The sequence below is a fragment of the Budorcas taxicolor genome, chromosome 2 (genome assembly GCF_023091745.1).
Source record: "Budorcas taxicolor isolate Tak-1 chromosome 2, Takin1.1, whole genome shotgun sequence".
In the NCBI taxonomy this organism is placed as follows: domain Eukaryota; kingdom Metazoa; phylum Chordata; class Mammalia; order Artiodactyla; family Bovidae; genus Budorcas; species Budorcas taxicolor.
In genome coordinates, this window is record NC_068911.1 from 20,634,140 (window position 1) to 20,661,280 (window position 27,141).

The 27,141-nt window shown below is 37.1% G+C and overlaps 1 protein-coding gene across 1 annotated transcript in view; it reads right to left on the minus strand.

Moving 5' to 3' along the window:
- Positions 1 to 771: 771 nt before the first annotated feature.
- Positions 772 to 27,141, minus strand: part of RBBP6 (RB binding protein 6, ubiquitin ligase) — a 36,678-nt gene continuing 10,308 nt past the window's right edge. Inside the window, exons 5-19 of the mRNA XM_052659965.1 lie at positions 22,951 to 22,995; positions 20,829 to 20,917; positions 20,605 to 20,701; positions 20,108 to 20,247; positions 17,088 to 17,260; positions 15,509 to 15,612; positions 15,058 to 15,395; positions 9,450 to 9,546; positions 9,273 to 9,351; positions 9,114 to 9,168; positions 7,478 to 7,546; positions 5,725 to 6,084; positions 5,335 to 5,436; positions 2,722 to 4,479; positions 772 to 2,356 (exon numbers count right to left, since the gene is read on the minus strand). Coding sequence (XP_052515925.1) covers positions 772 to 2,356; positions 2,722 to 4,479; positions 5,335 to 5,436; positions 5,725 to 6,084; positions 7,478 to 7,546; positions 9,114 to 9,168; positions 9,273 to 9,351; positions 9,450 to 9,546; positions 15,058 to 15,395; positions 15,509 to 15,612; positions 17,088 to 17,260; positions 20,108 to 20,247; positions 20,605 to 20,701; positions 20,829 to 20,917; positions 22,951 to 22,995 — 5,091 coding nt within the window. The remainder of the gene's footprint in view (positions 2,357 to 2,721; positions 4,480 to 5,334; positions 5,437 to 5,724; positions 6,085 to 7,477; positions 7,547 to 9,113; positions 9,169 to 9,272; positions 9,352 to 9,449; positions 9,547 to 15,057; positions 15,396 to 15,508; positions 15,613 to 17,087; positions 17,261 to 20,107; positions 20,248 to 20,604; positions 20,702 to 20,828; positions 20,918 to 22,950; positions 22,996 to 27,141) is intronic.

Genomic DNA, 27,141 nt, shown 5'->3' on the forward strand with positions numbered 1-27,141 from the left:
TACAATAAACCTCCTGAACCAGAGCCATTAGGGAAACCCATTGTAGTCTCTACCTAGTGCTTCTGGACCTATTACTGCTCGATGCTGGACAGACTGGGTAGGCCATGTACGCTAAGTGCAATTTAGAACTTTAAGACTTATTCAACCAGGAATCAAATGAACCACGATTCCTTATTTCTGGCCACCTATTATCAGCCCACAAATGAAGTCAACTTTCCATGTTTACTTCAGGATTTTATATATACAGTTCAGTTTATACTCAAGACTCAAAGGATACTTTAAATAGGGAAATGGAAGAGGGAAGTGAAGAGTCCTGACACACTTTCCTCCATGTAAGGCAAACAGTCAACATTTGAAAAGTTTACTGAAAACTTTTATTGTAATCAAAAAGTGACATAACAGGGTTGTAATGAATTCAGCAAATCATTCTGCTGATATTTTAGAACTGATACCAGCTTTTGCCAGGCAATTAAAAAAATTCAAATGTGAAAATTTCACAGTACAGTAAACTCCACCCCAACTAATTAATGGTGGTTAAAAATAATAGGCCCTAGCAAAACCTCTCATGTTACATGGTCACAACTCACAATTCTGTACAAAAGTTCGTGTTATAAAGCTCTGATGTAAAAATCAAATAATCAAGCAGCAATATTTTAAGTGCAGCACAGGGTCTTCCGTATCATTATTTACAAGGCTTGAATCTCTTTACATTATAACAAAATTTAATACAGATGACTTAGGAATTAAGTCAATTTTTAAAAATCTGCCCTTCTACACAGTGACAGATTTCACTTTTTGGTCATCCTTCTCCTTCTCCTTCTCTTTATCTTTGCTCTTCTTTGACTTCTTTTTCTTATGTTTGTGTTTTTGGCTTTTTTCCAATTCTGCTTCAGTGCCTGCATGCTTCTTATGCTTCTTATGCTTTTTATGTTTCTTGTGCTTTTTCTTTTCCTTCTTTTTCTTCTTCTTCTTGCTGTCCTGACTTTCTGCAGAGCTGGCACTGCTGCTGTGGCTCCGGGTTTGGCTTCCAGAAGGGCTGTGACTTCTGCTTGGACTGACACTCGGGCTGCTCTGACTCTGGCTCCTGGTGACGCCTGCCTGGCTGACTGCTGCCGTGTCCAGGCTCTCCTTTGCTTTCTCTACTACTTTATCTTTCAGTTCCTTAGAAACCTTTCCTGCAGCTTCTTCCTCTTTTATAGACACATTGCTTTCACTGTCACTTTCATTATAGTCTGGTTCAAAAGCAGCTTCATCAGTTTCTCTAGTTAAGTCAGAAGACAGTCGAGAGGAGTGACTTACCTGGGGCTTAGGCTTGATGGTGTTCTTATCAATTTGCCCAGTAACTTGCTCTTTCTCAATCTGTGGGTCAGGTGGGTTAAGTATACTAAGTGATTTATTGCCACTTGACTCTTTATTGTTCTTTGCCTCTAACATATGTTTCTCACGGTCTTTACAGGGATTTTTATCTAAAGATTTTGTCTCTTCACTTAAGCGTTTAGGATCGTAAGTGGCTTTATGATCATGAGGTTTTTTGTCTCTCGTGGGACTAGAATTACTTTTTTTGGAATCTCCTGTTCCTTTTTTAGGCAACTCTCTCTCCTCCCTTGGCTTAGCTTTTTGTCCAGATGCAGAGTCTTTACTCCGAGGAGGAGAGTCTTTTCTTCTTGTTAATTCATTCCTTTCATCTCTACGTTTGGAACTTGAATACTCTCTGTTGTCATAATCTGTTTTTTTGTCTCTGTTGGGAGTAAAGTCTTTATTTGAGGACCCTCGAATGGAATCATGCTTATCTTCTTTTCCAGAAGTTCTAGTCTCTTTGGAAGACTGAGACAGACTTTTGACATTTCCTTGCTCGTTCAGACGGTCCAGATTACTATCTTTCTCTGGCTGAGTGCTGTTGTTCTTTCTCTTTTCTGGGTTTTCCTTTTCCAATACTGAGTGATCTCGATCTTTGGTTTTCCCTTTTTCACTAGATGCAGAGTTTTTTGAACTTTTGACCTCATGCTGTGCAATTTCATGGCTCACCTCCTTGGTGAGTTTCTGAATTTTCTCTGATGATTCACTCTCTTTTTCAGTATACTTGATTGCATTTGGTGGTTTAGTGCTAACATTTTTTATAACACTGGCAGGTTTTCCTACACTTGATATAGGTTGTGAGGTGGATTTAACATCTTCTTCTTCAGATTCAAAGTCATCTTTATCCCATTTGGATTGGGGAACCTGGATCATAATAATAACATCTTCAGCAGGAGCTGTGTTGTCATTATTATATTCTTCCATTGTTTTAATGACAGTTCGCTTTGTATCTGTTTTTTCTTCAGACTTCCGCACAGGACTGCCTCCAGTCGAACTGGTACTAAAAAGAATTAAAAATATTTTTTATTCAATGAAGAACTCATAACTGTTAAACACTGATGAGTATAAAAAGACTTAAATATGATAAATGCCCTTTCAAGTTTCAAAAGCCCACTTATCTGCTCTAAGATATGTATATACGATTACATAAAAGTAAGTGTGTCTCACTCCCAAAATCTACTTAGCATCTATTATCTTTTAACAATTGTTATCCTCAAAGACAAGAGTAACCAGCTAACCCCTAACATCAATACATTCTCAAGGAACATATTCTCCTTTTCTCACCCCCACCATTATCAGATACCTGGTATAATCCACAATGAAACCCTCCTCCCGCCCCCCCCCCCCCCTCCCATTATCAGATACCTGGTATAATCCACAAGTGTTGAGCTGGATCCTTCAGTTCCAGTCACTTTTCGCCTGACCTTTCCTTTGATTTTTTCTTGTTTCACTTTGCCGGATGTTGATTCCAACTTTTCAGAGGGTTCTTTTGTGTTACATACATTTTCTGTACTTCCAATTTTTTTACCAGTTTCTCTGTTAAGCTTGATTTTTTTGGCCGGAGCAGCTGATGATGAAATTTTGTCTTTTTCAGGTGTCCTATCCATCTTTTCAATATCAAGCTCCATTTTGCGCTTGGGTGATGGTTTCACTATTTCAGTTACTTCTAATTTAGAGATTTTCATTGCAGATGACTCAAAATCTTTATCTACGCTTTTTTCTTCAGTTTTTCTCTTCCTTTTTTCTCCCTTGCTATCAAGTGGCTTACTTTTCTCATTAGGCTTCCTGGCCTTTTCTTCCTTACTAGTTCCCTTCTCTGACTTGATGTCTTTGGAGTAGTCCTTCTTCACTTTTTCCTCTTTGACTGGCTTTGTCTCCTGGTGCTCCTTTACTGGCTTTGAGTGAGCCTTTCTGGGGGTACCAACCGTCTTTTCATCTTTTTGAGAGGAAGATGACGATTTCACATTGTCAGTCTTTGGGGTCTCCTCTTTGGCTTTTTTAAGTGGAGGTTCAGATCGAGGAGATTTTTCACGCTCTCCATCTAGTTTTTCTTGGGGTCCTTTAGCAGGTTTTACAACAGTTTCTTTTTTGGATACAGTAGATCCATCATTTTTCCGTTTGGTCTTGTCACCTTTTGCTTTAGGTTTATCTTTTTCTCTCTTGTCTTTCTCAGACACTGATTTAAAAGTAATGGATTCAGCATCCATTGGTTCGTCTCTAACAGGTGTAGCATCATCTCTACTTGGGAGAACAAACAAGGAGTCTGTTTTACTTTCCTCACCACTTGTAGGCTCTCTTGACTTCCTAGAAGTGTCTAGTAACTCTGGGTTTAGAAAGCCTTCACTTTCTTCCCCCTTTCTTCTTTTTCGATGTTTCTTATGTTTATTTCCTTTACCATCTCCTGGAGCACTTTCACCTTCCTTGTCTTTTGACTTTGTATTATCCTTCTGATTGTGACTGTCTCTTGATGAAAGCTTTTCTGGATAGTTGCCAGCTACGTTTCGACTTCTATGACTCTGTCCACCAGAGTAATCCTCTCTGCGGCCTCTTGTGAAGGGAGAATTCCTAAGGTTAAGTGGTAAGAATCTTTCTGGAGAAAAGTTCTCTCTATTTGCTGATGGTCTAGGCTGTGCTCCAGTAGCATAGCCTTTGTAATATTTTTCATACCACTCTCGATATTTTCTCTCCCATTCTCGGTAACGTTCTTTCTCAAATGGGTCTCTAAAGTCAACACTCCTCCCGTAATAAGCTTTCATGTCATAAGGTGGTGGAACTTCTCTGAATCTGTTAAAATATTCACGCTCTGTTTCTCCTTGGGGTACATTACGTTTATTAGGAGACTGTCCCCTAAATGCTTGAGGAGATCTTGATCGTGAATGATACCGTCTATACGGAGGTGACCTTGACCTAGATCGATGATACCCGTGCGATCTAGATCGTGAACGGTAATTTCGACTCTTTCCTCTGCCTCTTCTGGGGTATGGAGGTGATCGCGAATAGGAACGAGAATGTGAGCGGCTAAATGATCGAGAATAAGAACGTGACCGCGTTGAACCAGATCTTGATTTAGAATAAGTATATGAACTTCTTGAATAGGATGAACCACTATAGGGAGACTTGGACCTAAAAAAAACAAAACAATAATTGATAGTTGAGAAATATATACTAAATAAAATACAGGTTTTTGCATTCAAATATGTTCTCCTCATGGTTCCATATTTCTTTATATAAAGTTTCATCTTAGATGATTAAAGAGGCATAGTGACCTCTACTGGAATGGAATAAAGTACACAAAGATCAGAGCAATCACTTGTTGCAAAACAAAAGTGAAGTCTTAATAATTAGAGTGAAGTGCATTAATGTACCGTGAATTATATGAGCTAATCAACACTAAACAAAATGCCAATTTAAATTTTACTTCCTATCTGATTATTTTAAGTAGCAGTGACTTGTTTTCTTTTTGTCCTTTATTGGCCAACAGTCTAGCTTTAAAAGGAACCATATTTCGAGCATAAGCTTAAAATAGAAGTGTTCTAAACAAGCTTCTAGGGAATTTTTATAATTCAGTTTTTCTATCAATAAAGCAATTTGTAGTCTACTGTTATTTCATAATTACACAGGTTAATGTTCCAGCAGAAAGCTGTAGCCTTAAGTAAGAGGGTCCTCAGAAATGTATTCTTTGGCTACTCCCCTATTTCTTTCCTTCTATAAACATTTCCCAATTTTTTCATACTATAAATAACTTCAAGGGACAAGGGTAATTTAATCCCCATAACTGCTAGTTCTACACAGTAGAAGTTACAGTGAGAAATTATTTCAATAAACAGATACTGGGAAATAAGCTACATTTCCATTTCTATAAACCTAGACCGAATCAGAAAAATTCCATAACTGTGATGTTATTTATATCCATAGCTAATCCCTGGATATTCAAAGTCCCATTTGCAATTCTGTTGTGAAGGCTTGCAAAACACTAACCTGGAAAATGAGCGCCTACGCTCCTTTTGAATCTTTTTGTATTCCATCAATTCCTTAGCAAAATCATTTGTAAACTCATCTAGCTTGGACTTTTTCTTTTCCCTAGTAAAATAAAGTTAAAGAGTGAAAGTTAACAAAAACCATTTAAGAAAACTAACAAGACAAATGTAATTAGATTATGAATGAAATGAATGAAATTGCCATTAGTTTTCCACTTTAAAACTATAAATAACTAGGAATCCCTGAGGAAGTTGCTTGTATGACTTGGTTTAATTTTTAGGTGATTTTTCTTACACTAACTGGAAACACTGGAAAATGCTTCCAAAGATACCTGTTTAATGTTACATCAGAAAATGAAAGTGTACAGTAATTTCAAGTTAGAACACTTACTCTTCTTTTAGTCGCCGTTGCTCTCTATAGAATTCTTCCCTGGACAAAGGTGGAGCTTGTGTTGTTGGGATGGTATTAGAATGAGCAGTCTGTACTCCAGATGACACCCAAGGTGCTGATAAATTGGCTGGAGCTGGAGGAAATCCTGGAGGGGGAACGCTATACCCAGCAGGTGGTGGCTGGCCAGGAGGAAACTGAGGAGAGAACTGCGGAGGAGGAACACCTGGGAGAGGAAGTGTGTGGGGAGGAGGAGGATACAAGGGAGGGGGTGGGACAGGCACAAAAACTGGAGTTGCTGGCAGTGACGGGCCTTGAGTTCTCTGTGATCTTTCGCTGTGATGCCGTCCACGGTTTATACTTCTGGAAAAATAATTCCAAGATATTAAAGCATCTGAGATAAGTAAGCTTATCTTTTCTATCCCAAAACTATTTAAATAAACATCAGGACACTGATATAATTTGAATGTAAAGGTAACATCATTCGTATGTTAAAAACAACTTTTCAGGCCAGTTAGGGACTGAGAGGTTATACGTTTACAAGGCCTTCTTTATATGGAGACACTGTGTTTAAATGGAGAAGGAAATGGCAACTCACTCCAGTATTCTTGCCTGGAGAATCCCATGGACGGAGGAGCTTGGTGGGCTAGAGTCCACGGGTCGCAAAGAGTCGGACACGACTGAGTGACTTCACTTTCACTGTATTTAAAAGTTCTCTTGTGAAGTTCCAATTATCACTTCACAATGATCTCTTGTTACTTCCTAATCCATCATTTAAAGGAGCTAATAGGTTAAAGCCTCTGTGATCTGGTTCTCCCCAAAATGCCTTCTAAGATCAAGTTTAAATGAAGAAAACCCACTTCCTATAATCTTTTTGAGTAAATATGTAAAGACCCTTCAAACTAGAACAAATATTAGTTTAACATTTGTAATCAGTAACTGAAAATCTGTTTTATTCTGACAGTTAAAATAAGTGCTAAAATTCTGCCTCATCAAAGAAATAGTGGCTTAAAAAAAAAGTGTGCTTATTTCTGTTAAGCTTTTTAAAAGGATCTTTAAATTACAGGTAACTAGTATACAACAGCAGCAGTAGGGGTTTAGATTTTAAGCCTCTTTTCAGAGAGTCTGATTTAGTAAATATCCTATTAAATATGTGATTTAGCAGCAAAACAGTAGTTATCTTTCATAAGCTTAGCAATTCTCTTTGGTGCACTAGAAGATATCCTTAAGAATGACCTAGAGAGTAAAACTTATATGGGTTACTTCTTAGATTGACATTGCTTGTGTATCTCCAGAGCAAGGGTCCCTAACAATCTCCTGTCTCTTCTTTTGGAAGAAAAGATGGCAGAAGACTGGGACAACTGAGTCTAGGGGAGAAATATGTGCAATTCTTCACACTTAGGAGTTGAACTGGTTACCATTCACTTTAGATTAATGACAATACCTTAAACATTGTATAGGCTTTACTAACTTCCCTTTACACTCAACAGAGATAAGCCAATATTCTGCTATGTCCTGACAAGGAGAAAGTAGTCCTTAAGAAGGAGTAGCAAAGATGTAGCCTTAAAAAACTAACATTTAAAATACTAAATGTAACTTACTCTTTTACAGGCCTCTCAAGCGCAACTCAAGATTTAAGTGAGGTATCTGAAAACCAAATGAACTCATTCCCCTTGCCACTGCTATGCTTTAATTTTTGTTATATTTTTCAGTTTGTCATCAGATTACTGTTATTCAAGATATTTAGCAAGCCTACCTGTAGCAGCTTCTCTCTCCTCTTCTAATTTGCTGTGGTGGAGAAACCAAGTATCCAAGTTTGTTGGAACTGTGTGGAAAGACAAAATAGGCTTGAGTATAATACATGATTTTTTTGTGCACAGACTTTAAGGTAACTATTTTTTAACTATTCTGGAAACTTTCCCTTACTCCCTGACCCTGATTCTTGCTTGTTCCAGATAGAGAGAGATGAGCAAGCATTACATGTACCTGAATATTTTTTCTGATTAACATTATAAACAATGAAGCCTCAATATAAACTTCATGTAGTATATTTTAATTAGCATTGTATATATAAGTTACTCTGAACTTTCTGTGTTTTGTTTTTTAAAAGATCCCATGTACTTAAAAAAAGTTATGCATTTATTTATTGGCTGTGCTGGGTTGCTGCTGGGGCTTTTCTCTGCTTGTGGTGAGCAGGGGTTATTCTTTGTTGCAGTGTGCAGGCTTCTCATTGGGGTGGCTTCTCTTGTTGCACAGCATGGACTCTAGGGTGCATGCACTTCAGCAGTTACAAACCCTGGGCTCAACAGTTGCAGTTCCTGGGCTCTAGACTACAGGCTCAACAGTTGTGGTGTATGGGCGTGGTTGGTCTCAGGCATGTGGGATGTCCCCAGACCAGGCACCAAAACCCTGCGTTGGCAGGTGGGTTCTTCACCAATGAGCCACCAGGGAGGCCTTGAACTTAATTGTTACAGAAAAGAGTTGTTTTATCTGCTGGGAACTATATGGAGGTGTCTGACATGTGACGTAAGTAGCACCATTCCAATTCTACAGGTGAGGCAATGGAAGCTGAGAAGTACAATCACACACTCACTGTCATACAGCTAGTAAATGCAGGAGCTGGGATTCAAACCGAGATCTGTCTTCAAATCCCATATTCTTTCTACTGATATATTCGTGTGTGTGTTAGTCCCTCAATCGTGGCTGACTCTGTAGCCCACCAGGACCTTCTATGTCCAGGCAAGAATACTGGAGTGGGTAGCCATTCCCTTCTCCAGGGGAATCGTCCCAATCCAGGTATTGAACCTGGGTCTCCCACACTGCAGGCAGATTCTTCACCATCTGAGCCACCAGGGAAGCCTTTCCTACTGATATATTCTTAACATACTTTTTCTATAATGAGTCTGATTTATCTTTCAAACAAAAAAATCAAAGTTTTAGAATATAAGCCAGTTTATATAAATTTATGAGCTATATAAACAAATATTATATAAAACAATATACAAATCTGATTTTTAATGCCATAAAAAATTATACCCTGTATAATTTTTTGCTTTTTCTTCTGAGAGGAGGAAGGACTTATTACAGGGACCGTTCACAAAGCATGTCTCTCATACCTTATAGATTTTAATATGCAATAGAATTAACTGAACTACTCAAAATGAGAAATTCTGTGATTGATACACTTTAAAAAAAATTTGTGTAAGTTTATATTTATTTTAGAAAACAATTCTTCATATAGTCTTGAGTTTGTGACATTTTACATAAAAACTGTAAACTACGGCATATAAAAGTTTGTAATAAAAGACACTCAGCAACATACCACTTAGATTGTAATTTCTATTTCTGGTTTGAAAGCAATCATCTGAAGATTATGTGAAACATATACTTACTGTTCCCAACCTGGTCGACCACCACCTGGACGAGCAGCATTTATTCTTACTGGACCTTGGACAAAAAAATAAGAACAACTAAATATAAAATTACATGCTGAATAAAGCTAAAATTATTTTTTAAGGGAAAAGTTCAAACCAAAATGATTTTATACTCACCAGTTGTGGGGATCAATTGTCCATGCAATAATGACTGTCCAAGCAAAGAGGGGGTTCCAAGCACAGGCACCTGGTAACCCTTTAGGAAAAAACACAAATAGTTAAAAAAAAAAAAAAAAAAGACTCTACTGTAATAATATAAAAAGGTCTCCAAATTTAAAAGCCAATGAAACTTACCTTCTCTTCCATAAGAGCAGTAATTGCAATTGAAGAAGCTCCCTTTGAATGCTCTGATGCAAGTGCTGCAGCTGGCAGTATTTTATTATCAGAATCCCTAGAAAATAATTTACAACATTAAAAGGTCATTAGAAACGGAGAATTAAACGTACAAACTTCCAGTTATATAAAATAAGTAAGTACTCAGGATATAATGTACAACATGATGACTGTAGGTAACACAGCTGTATGGTATACTGGAAAGGTGTTAAGAGAGATTAGATCCTAAGAGTTCTCATCACAAGGAGGTGAGAACTCTTTTTTTCCACTACTTATTGTATTTAGGTGAAAAGATGGATGTTAGCTGATCCCTACTGCAGTAATTATTTCACAATATGTGTAAGTCAAATCAGCATGCTGTATGCCTTAAAGTTCAATGAGAATATTTTTGAAGAAAAATTCCATTATTACAAACATTGAGTCATATTTAAAGGCCTCAAACACTTGCAGAGAGGAGCAACCTCATGTCCAAGGAGCGGTGGCTGCGCAGGCAAAGGAGAGCCGAGAGGAGCTACTCCACGTTCAAGGTCAGGAGGGTGGGGCAGTCAGGAGATACCCCTCGTCCAAGGTAAGGAGCAGCAGCTGCACCTTGCTGGAGCAGCCATGAAGAGATACCCCACGTCCAAGGTAAGAGAAACCCAAGTAAGACAGTAGGTGTTGCGAGAGGGCATCAGAGGGCAGACACACTGAAACCATAATTACAGAAAACCAGCCAATCTGATCACACAGACCACAGCCTTGTCTAACTCAATGAAACTACGCCATGCCGTGTGGGGCCACCCAAGATGGGAGGGTCATGGTGGAGAGGTCTGACAGAATGTGGTCCACTGGAGAAGGGAATGGCAAACCGTGTCACTTTTCTTGCCTTGAGAACCCCATGAATAGTATGAAAAGGAAAAATGAAAGGATACTGAACAGGGAACTCCCTGGGTCGGTAGGTGCCCAATATGCTACTGAAGATCAGTGGAGAATTAATTCCACAAAGAATGAAGGGATGGAGCTAAAGCAAAAACAATACCCAGCTGTGGATGTGACTGGTGATAGAAGCAAGGTCTGATGCTGTAAAGAGCAATACTGCATAGGAACCTGGAATTTCAGGTCCATAAATCAAGGCAAATTGGAAAGTGTTAAAACAAGAGACGGCAAGAGTGAACGTCAACATTCTAGGAATCAGTGAACTAAAATAGACTGGAATGGGTGAATTTAACTCAGATGACCATTATATCTACTACTGTGGACAGCAATCCCTTAGAAGAAATGGAACAGCCATTATAGTCAACAAGAGAGTCCGAAATGCAGTACTTGGATGCAATCTCAAAAATGATAGAAAGATCTCTGTTCGTTTCCAAAGCAAACCATTCAATATCACAGTAATCCAAGCCTATACCCCAACCAGTAATGGTGAAGAAGCTGAAGTTGAATGGTTCTATGAAGACCTACAAGACCTCTTAGAACTAACACCCCCGAAAGATGTCCTTTTCATTATAGGGGACTGGAATGCAAAAGTAGGAAGTCAAGAAACACCTGGAATAACAGGCAAATTTGGCCTTGGAGTACGGAATGAAGCAGGGCAAAGGCTAATAGAGTTTTGCCAAGAGAACGCACTGGTCATAGCTAACACCCTCTTCCAACAACACAAGAGAAGACTCTACACACGGACATCACCAGATGGTCAACACCGAAATTGGATTGATTATATTCTTTGAGCCCAAGATGGAGAAGCTCTATACAGTCAGCAAATACAAGACTGGGAGCTGACTGTGGCTCAGATCATGAACTCCCGCTTGCCAAATTCAGACTTATATTGAAGAAAGTGGGGAAAACCACTAGACCATTCAGGTATGACCAATATCAAATCCCTTATGATTATACAATTCAAGTAAGAAATAGATTTAAGGGACTAGATCTGATAGACAGAGTGCCTGAAAAACTATGGAATGAGGTTTGTGACACTGTGCAGGAGACAGGGATCAAGACCATCCCCATGGAAAACAAATGCAAAAAAGCAAAATGGCTGTCTGAGGTGGCCTTACAAATAGCTGTGAAAAGAAGGGAAGCAAAAAGCAAAGGAGAAAAGGAAAGATATAAGCATCTCAATGCAGAGTTCCAAAGAATAACAAGAAGAAATAAGAAAGCCTTCCTCAGCGATCAATGCAAAGAAATAGAGGAAAGAACAGAATGGGAAAGACTAGAGATCTCTTCAAGAAAATCAGAGACACCAAGGGAACATTTCATGCAAAGATGGGCTCAATAAAGGATAGAAATGGTATGGACCTAACAGAAGCAGAAGATATTAAGAAGAGGTGGCAAGAATACACAGGAGAATTGTACAAAAAAGATCTTCATGACCCGGATAATCATAATGGTGTGATCACTCATCTAGAGCCAGACATCCTGGAATGTGAAGTCAGGTGGGCCATAGAAAGCATCATTACGAACAAAGCTAGTGGAGGTGATGGAATTCCACTGGAGCTATTTCAAATCCTGAAAGATGATGCCGTGAAAGTGCTGCACTCAATATGCCAGCAAATTTGGAAAACTCAGCAGTGGCCACAGGACTGGAAAAGGCCCATTTTCATTCCAATTCCAAAGAAAAGCAATGCCAAAGAATGCTCAAACTACCGCACAATTGCACTCATCTCACATGCTAGTAAATGCATGCTCAAAATTCTCCAAGCCAGGGTTCACCAGTTCGTGAACCGTGAACTTCCAGATGTTCAAGCTAGTTTTACAAAAAGCAGAGGAGTAGAGATCAAATTGCCAACATCCGCTGGATCATCGAGAAAGCAAGAAAAGCAGGAGTTCCAGAAAAATATCTATTTCTGCTTTATTGACTATGACAAAGCCTTTGACTGTGTGGATCACAATAAACTGTGGAAAATTCTGAAAGAGATGGGAATACCAGACCACCTGACCTGTCTCTTGAGAAACCTGTATGGAGGTCAGGAAGCGACAGTTAGAACTGGACATGGAACAACAAACTGGTTCCAAATAGGAAAAGGAGTACGTCAAGGCCGTATATTGTCATCCTGCTTATTTAACTTATATGCAGAGTATATCATGAGAAACGCTGGACTGGAAGAAGCACAAGCTGGAATCAAGATTGCCTGGAGAAATATCAATAACCTCAGATATGCAGATGACACCACCCTTATGGCAGAAAGTGAAGAAGAACTAAAAAGCCTCTTGATGAAAGTGAAAGAGGAGAGTGCAAAAGTTGCCTTAAAGTTCAACATTCAGAAAACTAAGATCGTAGCTTTTGGTCCCATCACTTCATGGCAGACAGATGGGAAAACAGTGGAAACAGTGTCAGACTTTATTTTTGGGGCTCCAAAATCACTGCAGATGGTGACTGCAGCCATGAAATTAAAAGACGGTTACTCCTTGGAAGGAAAAGTTATTACCAACCTAGATAGCATATTCAAAAGCAGAGATATTACTTTGCCAACAAAGGTCTGTCTAGTCAAGGCTACGGTTTTTCCAGTGGTCATGTATGGATGTGAGAGTTGGACTGTGCAGAAAGCTGAGCACCGAAGAATTGACACTTTTGAACTGTGGTGTTGGAGAAGAGATCTCGAAAGTCCCGTAGACTGAAAGGAGATCCAACCAGTCCATCCTAAAGGAGATCAGTCCTGGAGGGACTGATGCTGAAACTGAAACTCCAATACTTTGGCCACCTCATGTGAAGAGTTGACTCATTGGAAAAGACCCTAATGCTGGGAGGGATTGGGGGCAGGAGGAGAAGGGGACGACAGAGGATGAGATGGCTGGATGGCATCACCAACTTGAAGGACATGAATGTGGGTGAACTCTAGGAGTTGGTGATAGACAGGGAGGCCTGGTATGCTGCAATTCATAGGGTCGCAAAGAGACACGACTGAGAGAGTGAACTGAACTGAACTGAAACACTTGCAGAGTTTGAAAGATAACAGATCTGCAGAAGATGTCTGCAGTACACAAATATTCTTACTTCAGGAATGTATTATCTGTGATGATAGGATTATAAGGTTTCCTTTTGCATATAACTAATAAAAATTATTAAAGGAAAAACATTAAAATTGCATCTTGTTGTTCCTAACACTGTTCTCCATCACACTTGCATTAAGATGAGTTTAAATCACAGATGAAGAAAACTTCTGGGGAAAATGAGCCAGACGGGACTTTTGAAGAGTTCTTCATATGTAAGTAAAATGTATGATGAAGGAATCTCCTAAAAAGTACAATCTATGAAATGATAGAAACTGGTGCAGTTTTAAGACTACTAAAGCTTAAAAAAAAAAAATAAAAAGTTGAAAAACCAAAAAAAGAAAAGGATTGAAGAGTTAAATTCTACTTCCAGCTCTATTAAATCAAAGAGGTACTCTAAGGTAAGTCAATGAATAGCAGACCATTCCCACTATTAATCAAATAAAAGGTTGAACTAGATCAGTGGGATTTTATTCTTTTTCATTATGATTTGTTACACGATACTGAATAGTTTCCCGTGCTATACAGTAGGATCTTGTTGTTCATCCATTCTATATATACAGTAGTTTATAGGGATCTCTTTAGTATACTTGTAAAGGTCCTACTCCTAAAAATTTTGCTCCTGGGAACATACCCCTGGCATCTTAATTTTTCAAAGCTGGTTCATTTTTTAAGACTTGGACTTACAGAGCCTCTGGACTATACAGTCATAGGTCCCTTTCATTTCAGAAGCGGTAGGATTTAAGTGAGGTTTTGCTACTCTCCTACATAATTATGCTCCACAACAATTATTTCTGACCTTTCTACTAGTGTTTCATCCCCTCCCCTCTGTTCTTAGTTCTACTCAAATCTACTGTTTTTCAATACCGTCATCATGACCATAAGTGAACTCTCCCCTCCTGTGAACTGCAAAGCTGTTATGGGATACTATTCAACATTTAAGAGGGGTTGCTGGCAATCTGTATAGTTTCTGACTTTGGGACATTTAATCATTTACAAATGAATCTCTTTTATCTGTCTATTCCTCCAGTAAGACTAAGTCATTTCTTTTTTTTTTTTAATTTGGCCATGCTGTGTGGCTTACGGGATCTCAGATCCCCAAAAGGAACTGAACCTGCGCTCCAGCAATTCAAGAGCCACGTCCTAATCACTGGACTGCCAGGGAATTCCAAAAGACTAAGTCATTTCTTACAAGTCACCCACCTTACTGAGTACAGTAGGATGCTATAGACTGCCAGTCACTGCTGCTAAGTCGCTTCAGCCGTGTCCGACCCTGTGCGACCCCAGAGACCGCAGCCCACCAGGCTCCCCCATCCCTGGGATTCTCCAGGCAAGAACATTGGAGTGGGTTGCCATTTCCTTCTCTAGTGCAGGAAAGTGGAAAGTGAAAGAAGTCACTCAGTCGTGTCCGACTCTTTGCAACCCCATGGACTGAAGCCTACCAGGCTCCTCCGTCCATGGGATTTTCCAGGCAAGAGTACTGGAGTGGGGTGCCATTGCCTTCTCTGCCAGTCACTAAAACAACAATATAAGCAATATACAATAAACAAAAACTATGTCTCTGGTCTCAGTTGTTTCCTAACAGTGAGAAATACAGACTTACCGAAAAGGTCCATCTGATTTTTCTGAGTGGACTGATATGGAGACTGTTGCAGTTATATCAGGTACAGGGGCTGGGGCAGAAGATGGATTTCCAGGGACAGGAGGGGCCAAAGACGACTGACTGGAGGTTAATGAAGACATAGATGAAGCCGAGTGAGTTGATGAGGACGTCACTGGAATCATCAGAGGATCTTGCTGTCTTGATATTGGAGATCTCATCAGAGGTTGTAGGTTCCGCTGGATGAGTGGTCTTGGAGGTGGTATTGGGGGAGGGGGTGGGGGTAACTGTTTTCTTAGTCTTTTCGTATAACCAGTTTCATTTTTGAAGTTATTAACAGCCTATAGACACCAAACATAAAAATGCAGGAAAAAATGTAGTATTTACTCAAGTACAGTTAAATCAAAAGGTTTTTAAAAAATTTTCATAAAAAGGGATATATAAATATAGCTACCTGTCGTAAGAACTTATTGGCAATTAAAGCGTCAGGAGAGACGTCATTCTGATGACATGTTGGACATGTGTGTTCATCTGATTCCAAGAGTGCTGTCCTTATACCTATGTGTAAGATTTTAAATATTAACAAAAGCACAGTTAGGAACCCAGTTTTTGGCAATGAATTGAAAAGATGGTTTATATGTGTTCAGTTACATTACTATTTTCCAAGCACACATTACTAATCACTTCTATTCTTAGATTAAGATATTTAAAAGTAAAATTTCTCTCCTGGTATCATTCCTTTGCTCTAACCTCTACCTTAAACAGAATTAGTGGATATAAGCTAAACAAACATTTAAATTGAGAGAAAGGACACTCTTTGTCAAATATTCTCTTTGGTTAGCTCACATCTAGAGTATTATAGGAAGAAAAATAGAAATACAGCCTAGAAAAAGACAAAAACATTATGTTGTAAATACAGGGCTTTAAAAAATGCAATCACATAGGAATGCCCCAGTGGTCCAGTGGTTAGGACTCCACACTGCTGAGGGGCAGGGTTAAATACCTAGTCAGGGAGTTTAGATCTTATACGCTATGTGGCATAAACGAAATTCAAAAAGGCATCACTAGGAAAGGGCATTAAATATAGCAGAAGCATTATTCAGGCAAGGAAATCAGAACCATCTATAGCACAGCAGCTAAGAAGGAAAACAAAATTACAAACGCACTGATTATGCTTCAGTGTAGCAAAAAAACCCAGTTATATAAGTGGTTTGTAAAACTTAAGACACACTCTGAAACAAGCCTTAAGTAACCTCTTCTTGACTTTTGTCTTCACTGAAGAGGCTCCATAACAAAGATTTGTATTCCAAAACTCTTGTTTTTCTTTTGGCTGCACCACATGTCATACAGCATCTTAGTGGATCTTAGTTCCCTGACCAGGGACTGAACACCATCCCCTCTAGCAGAAACACATGGAGTCTTAACTACTGGACCACAAAGGAAGTCCCCCAAAACAATCTTTAGAAATGAAAAGGACCAAAGCAGGACTGAGCAATCAAATTTTTAGATGACATTATTTTCATCTGGGTAAGAAGGGAAAAACTTAAGGTAAGTGGCAGAAGAGAATCAAGTGCTAATATAATATAAATGACTAGGAAAAAAAAGTCACAAGCAATCCCCTGGCAAGTGTTTGGGTAATATGTTTACAGACCGTAGTTCTCAATCACCCTTTGGAATTTTAAACTATTTTTCACATTCCTAGAAAGGGACTTATTTTAAAAAAATACTTTGGAAATGTCTAAGGCCCCAAAAGCTTTTAAATTTCTCTATACCATTTAAAACATACTTGAAACAAAAATCCTACATTTTATAAAACCTCAGGAAAGACACCTTGATGAAGGTAAAGAAAGTGGTCAATTCTAAAGGACAGACTTTTTTTAAAAAAAGGAACAATAAAAAGTTATTAAATGTTCACTGATGAATGTATCAATAATTCATACTTTATCATTTAAATATATACTGTTGCTAAGAGCCTTTCCAAGGAAATACACATATTCTAAAACACATATCTTCAAAGGTTCAACATTTCTTACATTCATCACAGTAACTGTTTCCACAGCAGGGAATGACAACAGCATCAGTCATAATATCTTTGCAGATGAGACACAACAACTCATCTGGGATAGGATCATCTTCTTCTGAAGATGATGATGGTTCCTCTGGTAAAAAAGGTGGTTTTTCTTTCTTCCCAATTGCATATGCTTCTCTGTAAAAGAAGGTCTTAGTGTTTTAACACTGTTACGGGAAAGTATTTCCAAGATATTTATATATTCTATTATACAATAGTGGGAACTTATAATCTAGTATGATGCCAAATTAGTTTATACAAGTGTAGTACTTTCCAAAATAAGAGAGCAGTTATGAATATCCTCCCCTAAACAAAAAGATATAAAACAAAATCCTAAGAGAGTATAACAAAACAGAAAGAAAAAAAAGCCACAAAATTGGCTAAAAGGATCTTAGATTCTGTATTTCTAAGAACTGTGAGTCAGAGCGGTACAGTGACACAATCAAGTACCACAAAGTTATATTTAAATGGTAGAGACAGGATTTGAGCTTAAGTGATGACAACACCCTAATCACTATTCTCTAGCCTACCATGTTTCCTGGAAAAAGTTTTTTCCTCCTGAGTCTAACAGTCTCCAAACCCGTGAAAATACTAGTGTGAATGTCACAATACGGGAAGCTAAAATTGGTACTGACATTACACGATTAAGGTGGGTAATTCAAAGGAAATATCTCCCTAATCACATCAATAATTAATAAACAGAATTAGACTTCAAAACAGTGGTCTTATACTTAATATTATGAGAGATTAATCTATGTATAGACAGTTGAAGTAGGAAATGGCAATCCACTCCAACATTCCTGTCTAGAAAATTCCATGGACAGAAGAGCCTGGTGGGCTACAATCCATGGGGTCACAAAGACTTGGACATGACTGAGCACAAGAAATATTAATGACTTAATTAGAAAAATGTGTAAAAAACTTAAAAGTAACACCTCATTAGATACTTGGGGGTCCATTTTTTTGTAGAAATTTTGTGGCAACGTTGGATATTAAATATATTAAAAACAAACAAAAAAAAATAAGCCATTCTCAGACTTATCACCACCGCTTCCAATACCCCCATCTTCTCTGTAATCAGGCACATTTGTAAAACATAGGAATTCCTAGAGAAATCTCTTCCCTTTCATTCAGGAACAGTGTGTTCAACTCACTGCTAAAAATGAAAGAATCTCATCTGGACAGAGCAGGGTACCTTAGGTGTGTTATTTGTGTTGCAGTTGCTCCATAGACATCACCACGATTCCAGAAATAAGTATCAATTTGCTTATGCCCCATTGTTCCCAATTTGTGAAAGAGGAGTCTCCCACTGCCCAAAAGAGAGAAAAGAAAAGAAAAAAAAAAAAAAAGAGGAGAACAGAGGATAGAAAAGAAACAGAAGAAGAGTCTGAGTTGCTTATCAGTGGTGTTAGTGGAGAGGGTGAAAGTTTCATTTAAAATATTTGGGTTCCCATTTTCCCCAGTATTTGCTGTGTGTTTGGCACAAATGCACTTCTGTATTCCAGTATTCAAATAGCAATGAAGTTAATTATTAGTTATGAGTTTATAGGTGATGTTAATTTTTCCAACACAAATTTCTACTTAAATACTTTTACGTTTACATCTTATTGTATTAAGATGAAGCGGTCTGCTCTTAATCTTTGTAAAAAGCCACCAATTTCAACCTAAAACTGTTTGGATGCATGTATGAAATGTCTGAATTAGAAACAGCATACAACAAACTGCTCTAAGATGAACCACAAAAACACACAATGGTAGACTGATAAAAAATAGATGGGAGTGAAGCTGAGAAAGTGAGCAGGGTTGGGAGTTTAGAAAAACATTAATTCTTATCTGTTAACTAAAACAATGTATTTACCTACTCAAAAACAATCTTTTTTCAGCCTCATTCTGTAAGCATAGCATTTTCGTTGTCCTTACCTGCTCATCACATTTTGATAATACAGCACAAAGCTGACAAAAACTGTTCCTAATAAACATTCCGTCACTGGGAACATGGATATCTATTCTTTAAACTGATGTTTCTCAAAGCATGCCTTGAGCATCCTCTAACCTCATATTCTGGAGGGCTCGTTAAAGATGCAGATTGAGAATATAATCCCTCAGGGGCGGGGGAGAGGAGCGAGACAGGGCACCTAGGCTGGTTTAACACACTTCTGCAAGAGATTCTTACGTACAATAAAGTTACAGAGTCACAGTCCTAAGGAACACTTAATACTGTGTTTTATATTGTGTGAGTTTGCAACTGTTGAGGGCAATCAAAAGGTAATTAAATGTATTAATAAAAGCAGATAAAATGGGAAGTTACCTAGCTGAACTATGCCACTGGGTTTACTGTCTATTCATTTCATTAAAAATTGGCTCCTAAAATAAAACCTGAAAACATGTGAAAAGTAAGTGTTAAGGTATGGCTTACAGAGCTACTAACAGTTTATAACAGATAAACAGTTCTGAACTGTTATACAACAGATCTGAACAGTTTATAAAATAAACCATACTTTAGAATCTTAAGATTCACACAGTATATCCAAACTAGTCAAGATACTTGAGTATTTCCTTTAATCTTCACATTTAAATCTGCCTTGATATCTTGCAGAACTTTTATTCTTAAGCCTCTTGTTTCTTAAAAAGTCTGACACTTATCTTGTTCACTTAAAAGATGCGAACAGCATACAAGATTATGTAGGAGTATGTATGTGAATGAGGAAGAAAGCAGGGAATGACAGAAAAAAGAAAAATTAGAAGACCACAAGGAAAGTGGCACTCACTGGCAACAAAAACCCCAAATACATTTTTAATTTGCTTTAAACGGAGCAGACTGCAGCCTCTCATTCTTAACACAGAAATGCAACATATAGACTAAGACTTGGTATACAATGTTTATAAAGAATCCAAGTAACCAAATTACAAGCCCAAGATTAAATAAAATACTATCGCCTGGATTGACTGTAATCGCCACAGATCATACCTAATTTGAATACTTACGCATCTATAGTTGGTATTGCATATTTTCCAGTGTTGGTAAGCATTGCACCTTTCATGTTAGGATCTTTCACTTCCATCATAAAACTTCTGGGAATTCCAGTGCTCTTTTTAATCCTAGGACCAGATTCAAAGTTCTTATCCTACAGGTAGGGGAAAGGGGAGAGGAGGAAGAGAAAAAGTAGTTACCATTATTTAATAATATTAGCCAACACACAGTATTTACTATCTGCTTGTATTATTTGTAGAGCTTTACATGTATGATCTCATTTAATCCTCACAACAGCCATGTGAGTTAAGGACTATCACTATCTTCATTTTACAGAGAAGAAACAACAGGCTTGGAGAAATTCATGTAACTTGCTCACTCGGTGGCACTGTCAAGATTTGCTACCGGCAGTTTGGCTCCAAAAGCTGTGCTCATTTGCCACTATAACACAGACGCCAATATTTACCAAGAGAAATAATACGGCTAAGGAAAAATTTTAGTTTGCACTTACCCCATTTGTTGGGCAATTCTTAATATAATGGCCAGGTTTACCACAACGGAAACAAGTATAAGATGGAGGTGGTGGACCTAAAGGTTTCTTCATGTAACTGAAAGGGAAAAAAAAAATTATATGTACACAAAGACTTAAAAAAAGAAAAAAAAAAGCTTTTGACATGGGGGGCTGTTAAGTACCACCCCAAAGTACGTATTAGAATAAAGTACTTATAAACTTACTTGATTGGGTCGTATTCATGGCCAGATTGCGACATCATTGCTTTAATTTTATCTTCTTCAGAAGCATTGGCTTCAGCCAGATTGGCAGTCTGTTTAACAGGTAATTATTTGACACACACATTAGAAACACATTTAAGACCACACAGCCAAAGACAACACCACTCATCCTGTAAAGAGCAATATCTAATCTTGCATAAAAACAGTTATTTACAAGTATAACCTAGAAGAGGCACGGGGAGTGCCTTAGGTCATTACATGATGTTTGGGTGTCTACGGGGTTGAAGAAAGTCCTTCTGGGGGCACTCAAACCTTAGACCCTGTTTGTACCTTACATTAAGATTTACATACTACTCTTCTAAGTTGAAAACTGAGATTATGTTAGAGAAACACTTGACATTTTCAAATATTAAAAATAATTCAAGTGTCATAGCATTAAGCATCAAGTGTCAAGCACAGGACTTAGAGGTAGGGTTGGGGATAGGACACTGACCATATGCAGCAGATACTAGGTATCAGAAGGCTCTTTAAGTAGTGGTGCCAAATTTAAAATTAAGTGCAAAGCACATGCACTGAGCATTCAAATTATAAATCCAACTCTCCAAAGATTACGAACTTCATCTCTGAGGTATTACATACAGCAGTCTAGATAATAAGCAGGGTCTAAGGGAGTGAGTCCTAATAACTTGAATCTTCAAGCATCTAGCACTCATTATCAGCCATTCATCAGGTTTTAGCTTTACATTCATCCACAAAACAAGCAACCAGTTTTAACACTTTATTGTAATTTTATATACAAAGAATGCTTAACATTAACAGAGCTTAGAACAACAGCAACATTTACAAAAAACTGGATTACAGATGTTGAACAACTAATTTGTTTGAACCCAAACATTAACTTACAAATAGTTTTAAAAAAAGTCCCCCAAACCTCCAAAACTCCCCAACTGCTTCCCACAAAGAAACAACGGAGGAATAGATCAGAACTCAAATATGGTCCTTACAGTACAGAAGACTTTAAACAGTGAACTATAAGTTGCTGAAGATGTTAACTCTATGCTAAACCACTTTGCATTAAAAAATTACTGAGGTTGCTTTTAGAATTATCAACTTTAATGTATACTTTTCCCACAACAGGAGTTTAAAAAGGTGTATTTGTTACTAGGACATTTTGGGGATACATTCTAGGGGATAAGGACAAAACCTACAACAAAGCCAAGGACAAGAGAGGGACAGCACTAATGGAAAACTTGTCTATCATTCACTTTGGTTGCTAAATTTAATTTTGTATTTCTGATAGCAGGGGAAAAAAGGATTTTTGGAAAACTTCCTTCTTGGCCCTCAAAACACTACCTGTTCTCTATTATTTGCCTTTTTTCCCCTAAAGGCATAATTTGCAAACTAAGTCTATTGTTTTAAAAATTAATCCATCACTAGTGCTTTCCCAAACAAAAGGTACACACTGTTGAGCAGAAAACTGCAAGCAATCTTACCGCAAAACATGGCATATACAATGACTTCAGGAGGTAACAATTTGCCCCTCTGCCAAACATGCACAGTGGTATATTCCTGCAAACAACTTTACACATTTACACAATTCATGTAGTCTGTGTTCAAACAAATTAGGTTGTTTAAAACTTTTTCTAATGCAGACAGACTACAAGTCTATATAGCATAGAGAAACAACTGTATCACATTTAAAACGTTAACTTTCAAGGGATCAATTCAAATATTCAAGAAATAACCACGCAATTGTCCACGTAAAGGAAAGCTTCTATTTTGGCTGTGTAAAGTCCACATAATTTACAGCCAAAATCAGGGAATTCCTCCAGAAATCTGTTAAGTTTCCAATGTATAATTAAACAAAATGTATGAGAAAAAAAGCAAGCAAGTGTAGCTTCATTTGTTTCTTCTGTCTTGAAGATGAATACTCCAACATTATGGTGAAGCAAAATACTGCCCCTATCTTCTCAAAACGGCAGCTACTCTTTACAGGATAGTAATAATATGTACAAATGTTTCTGCAAAGTATTTCCTCTCCCAACCCCTCTTAAAACAATCGCTCCACATTAAAAAAAATTACGATGTTAGAAAAAGATTTATATTTTCAAGAATATATATATACCTTTGTAAGCTGGGCCAGAGAAATAGACGCAGAAGAGTCATCAATCTGTTCATAAAAAATTAAACACACATTCAAGTTCCACACTGAAAACATCTGAAAGTGATCATTTACTCCCTACTGCCACTTAATGTTCAAATATTGGGTATTTTTATTAGAAGTTTTCGAAAGAATGTTATCTTGTTTTAACCTGAAATGTAGCTCACCCCACTTATCCTTCTCCACACATCTCACATACAGTAAATAAAGGCTAATGGTTGAAGGGGATTCTATTACAATGAGAAAACAGTAAAGAAAAGGATAGGAAAGCTGCTCAGTGTGGTGATTAAATACTAAGTAAGAGTCCCAGGTCTATCAGTGGTCTCTAAAACTAATGATGCTCAAGGCAATGTACACTAGAAGAGAGAATAAGAAACCTTTCTAACTTTCCTATAATGCCAGTATACAACCCTGTAAAAACAAGCAGCTCTTTAAAGGCTCAGATAATTGCTTTAATAAAACAGCTCCCAAATAACTTCTACTTTCCCCCTGAGTATGTACTGCTCAGTATGAATAAGTTTATTCTCCCATGCAAAGGATCAATAGCTAATCTCGCCTAAGAAACCACAGCTTTAACCGGGCAAAAATTTTAAGCCATATAAAGGGAAACAAAAGGCATCCTGGGGCAGGGCAAACAGAGCAGTTATAGTTATTTCCCCTTCAATATGCAGGGGAAATAGTTACTTTAATCAAAGGGAGCAAGTATTAAACATGGATATAAGAGGGCTTTAAAACATGTATGTTCAAATGTATTTAAAAGTGCTTCATTGTTTATTCCCCTGAACTATATTAATATCAGTTTTTAAAAAGTGTTTATACATGGGTGTGCATATGTATACACACACACAATCTTTAGCATGTAATTCTAAAGACACGATTTCCCTACAAGTGTACCAAAATGAAAACATTATCAACTTCCTATGTAGTAAGTGGGTTGCTTATTCAACATGTTACAAATTTCTCATGCATTACTGGTCAGAACTCTTCTTTAAAATGGAGAGAATGTAACAAGATGTCTGGATCAAAGAAAAAAAAGTGAGTCTTCATCATGCATTTTTCAAGGATTCCAAAGAACTGAGAGTATTTGGAAAAAAAAAAAAAAAGCAGCATGACTTGGAGCCCCAAATAGAAATGTAACCAGTTTCAATATGTAATTCTTAGCTTAATGCCACCACAGCAGGAATGCAATAAATAGAAATAAAACTAATGTTGGCTAAATTTAAAATACACCTTATACATGTACATGTCTTAAGAATTTTAAAAGCTAGTTTGATGGATATTACTGCTGGGATGTTTACCTAAACAAAAGGTTCTCAGCTCCACATTGAAGGACTGTAGAGTCCATAATGCACTAACCCCATATACATTCCTAGCCATATAATCTATCAGTGTGTTGAAGAGTTCTTTCCTTAAAGAATGAGTATCTCAGGAGGTAAATTTAGGAAAGAAAAATGGAAAGAACACAGCCTATTTTTATCTAGAAAAATTCTGACCTATTCAATCTATTTTGAAGAGCCTAACATTTTATATCAACCATGAATTATCTGAATTTTAAGAAATAAGGGCTGAACAGACTGCTGTCAACCATCATCTATACTCTGTTTCTAATCAAAGAAACAAATTAATAGCCTTTTAAAATAGTCGTTTACTATATACAATGTGCATGCTGACCACTTCCTTAGAAAGCAAGCAGCAGTTCTATTACACTTTTTTACTGCTGAAATCAAAAAAATCTAACTTTTTTGTTGTTCTTCTTCTCCTAAAATACAGCTGTCTTTTTGTTATTATGCCAGGCTTTCCTATTCTTCGTTTGGGCCAACTTGTTATTAGGAGCATATATTTATTTAGTTATGAGTGCTTTTAGATATTCAACAGCATCTAAATCACTTTTTTCCCACCAAATAATCTGCGGATCTTTACCAACTGAGCTATCAGGGAAGCCCCTATATACAGCACTTTAATATCCTATAAAAATACAAGGAGGTATAATTTACCACAAATTTAGAAAGGCATCCAACTGTTTTCTACAAATAGCAAGATATTAAGAAATAAGTGAAAATGCTGACAAGAAATGATTTTAAAATGAGTAGGAATTTATATGTATTAAACATCAATTAAAAAAACCCAACTTAAAAAAAGTAGTCTCTAGAAACACTGATTAATATGCACACCGTGGACATGATTAAAATTAACCTACCTCTCTCACATCTAGTTTGTGGTCTTGCTTCTGGGAGCAAGAATCTGAAATCTTTTATGTCAACTATACTTGCCTGAAATTAAAGGATCTTACAAAATGTAATTCTGATGTTAGCAGGAAGGACCCACAGCTTTGGAATAGCAACACAGAAGGATAACTACAAACAGCAAAGCTGTGGAATATAGAAACAGCCATCCTTGATTAGAGCTGGCTTAAGTTACCAAAAATGTACATACCTTTACTTTAACTAATCAGAATTTAGAAATCTGGCTTTAGTGATTTTGGCTTAATTGTGAATGCACATAGGACACCTAAGTCTCCTAAGATGGGCACTAATTATGCTTTATGAATGTATTTTCTCATATTTTAAATGTCAGCAAATGTACCCCAAGCAAATAATGGGGATATTATGTTATCTAATTTCTCCACTTCAAATAATTCTACCTAAAAATTAAAGCCACTTTTAGTTATTTTTTTTTAAAAAGAAGAAAGAAAAGAGAAACCTAAATAAGCATAAAATAAACTGCTTCTTATAAGTGTAATACAGACATGCCAGGGAACACACAAGGCTAAAAGAATGTTAACTTTATTTATGAACATGTGATCTGTGTTTATACACATGCTAATAAACAAAAAGGAAATAATTGTTTTCAAGAAATAAAACTTCATCTGAATTAGTTTAAATACTGTATAAAATGTACTTTATACAAAATGTGTTACATTAACTACAGTCACCAGTATAGTCAATCTAATTTGTGCTAGCATTTGGATACATAAAAATCAGTTTTAAACCAATCACCAGCAAAACAGAAACTTGTGGACAGTTTTTACAGCATTATGCTTAAAAAAAAAAAAAAAAACCCAAAACCCCCAAAAAACCATATACCCCAAAGAGGGAAAAAAACTCCCAAAACACTAAGTTTTGATTCTTGAATCACTATATTTAGTTCCATGAGAACTAAAGGTCATATACTTTAGAAAACAAGTCCAAAGTTCAGATTTCTATGTTATCGTGTTTAAGATTCAATGATCCAAGGTTAGTGAAAATACCTGATACACAATTAAAAGATCACTAGTATTTTAAAAGGATAAAGTTGAAAGAGCAAGCAATACCCTTAAATTCTAAGTGAGGATTTCAGACATCTCATATTGTGTACAAATCAAGCCTGAGCACTCAAATGTTTAGAGAACCATCAAGTTTTACAGAACTCAATTACTACAGATCTCTGTTCTGAACCGGGTGTTTCACCCTACAACTTGGGAAATGCTGCTACCTTTTACTTAAAAGCTCAAAGTCAAAATGGTGTCATACTTAAGGTTATTAAGATGTTAACCTGGTTAAGGGGAGTTACCTTTGATAAGCTACAGCTTTCAGTTAGCTTACAATTAATGCAGCATTTTAATATCTTATGAGGAAGAGGAAAATATTTTAATTCGGACAACTGAGCAGACTAGAAGTAAAAGATCTCTATTAAAACTTGAGTACTCAACTGTATAAAATCATCAAAATCATCGACGAGACATTGTATACTCGTAGGGGGCCCAATTCCAGGTTTCACTTTACAGTACAGATGTAAACAAAGAATAGGAGCTCAAAACTGCCAAATAAAGCAAAACTAAATAATAAAAGCTGCGTCAATGGTCTCTGGAAAGCTCTATGATGTGTCTGAACTTGGAGAAAGCATCAAACTTTAAATATAAGCTTTGGATGTTGCTAATGCATTTTTCAAAGCCATCAATCAGGCAGAAAAAAGAAAAAAAAAAAACCCAAAAACCAAAAAAAACTAAGTGATACAACGTGAAAATGGCAAAATATACATTCCAAACATTTTTTTTTTTATTGCAGGAAACAAAAAGCACACAACAGCCTGTACATACATACAAAATACTAACTATAGACAGACAGATGCAGAACATGGCACCATGTTCATTAGTGTAAAACCTACATGATCTGAAAA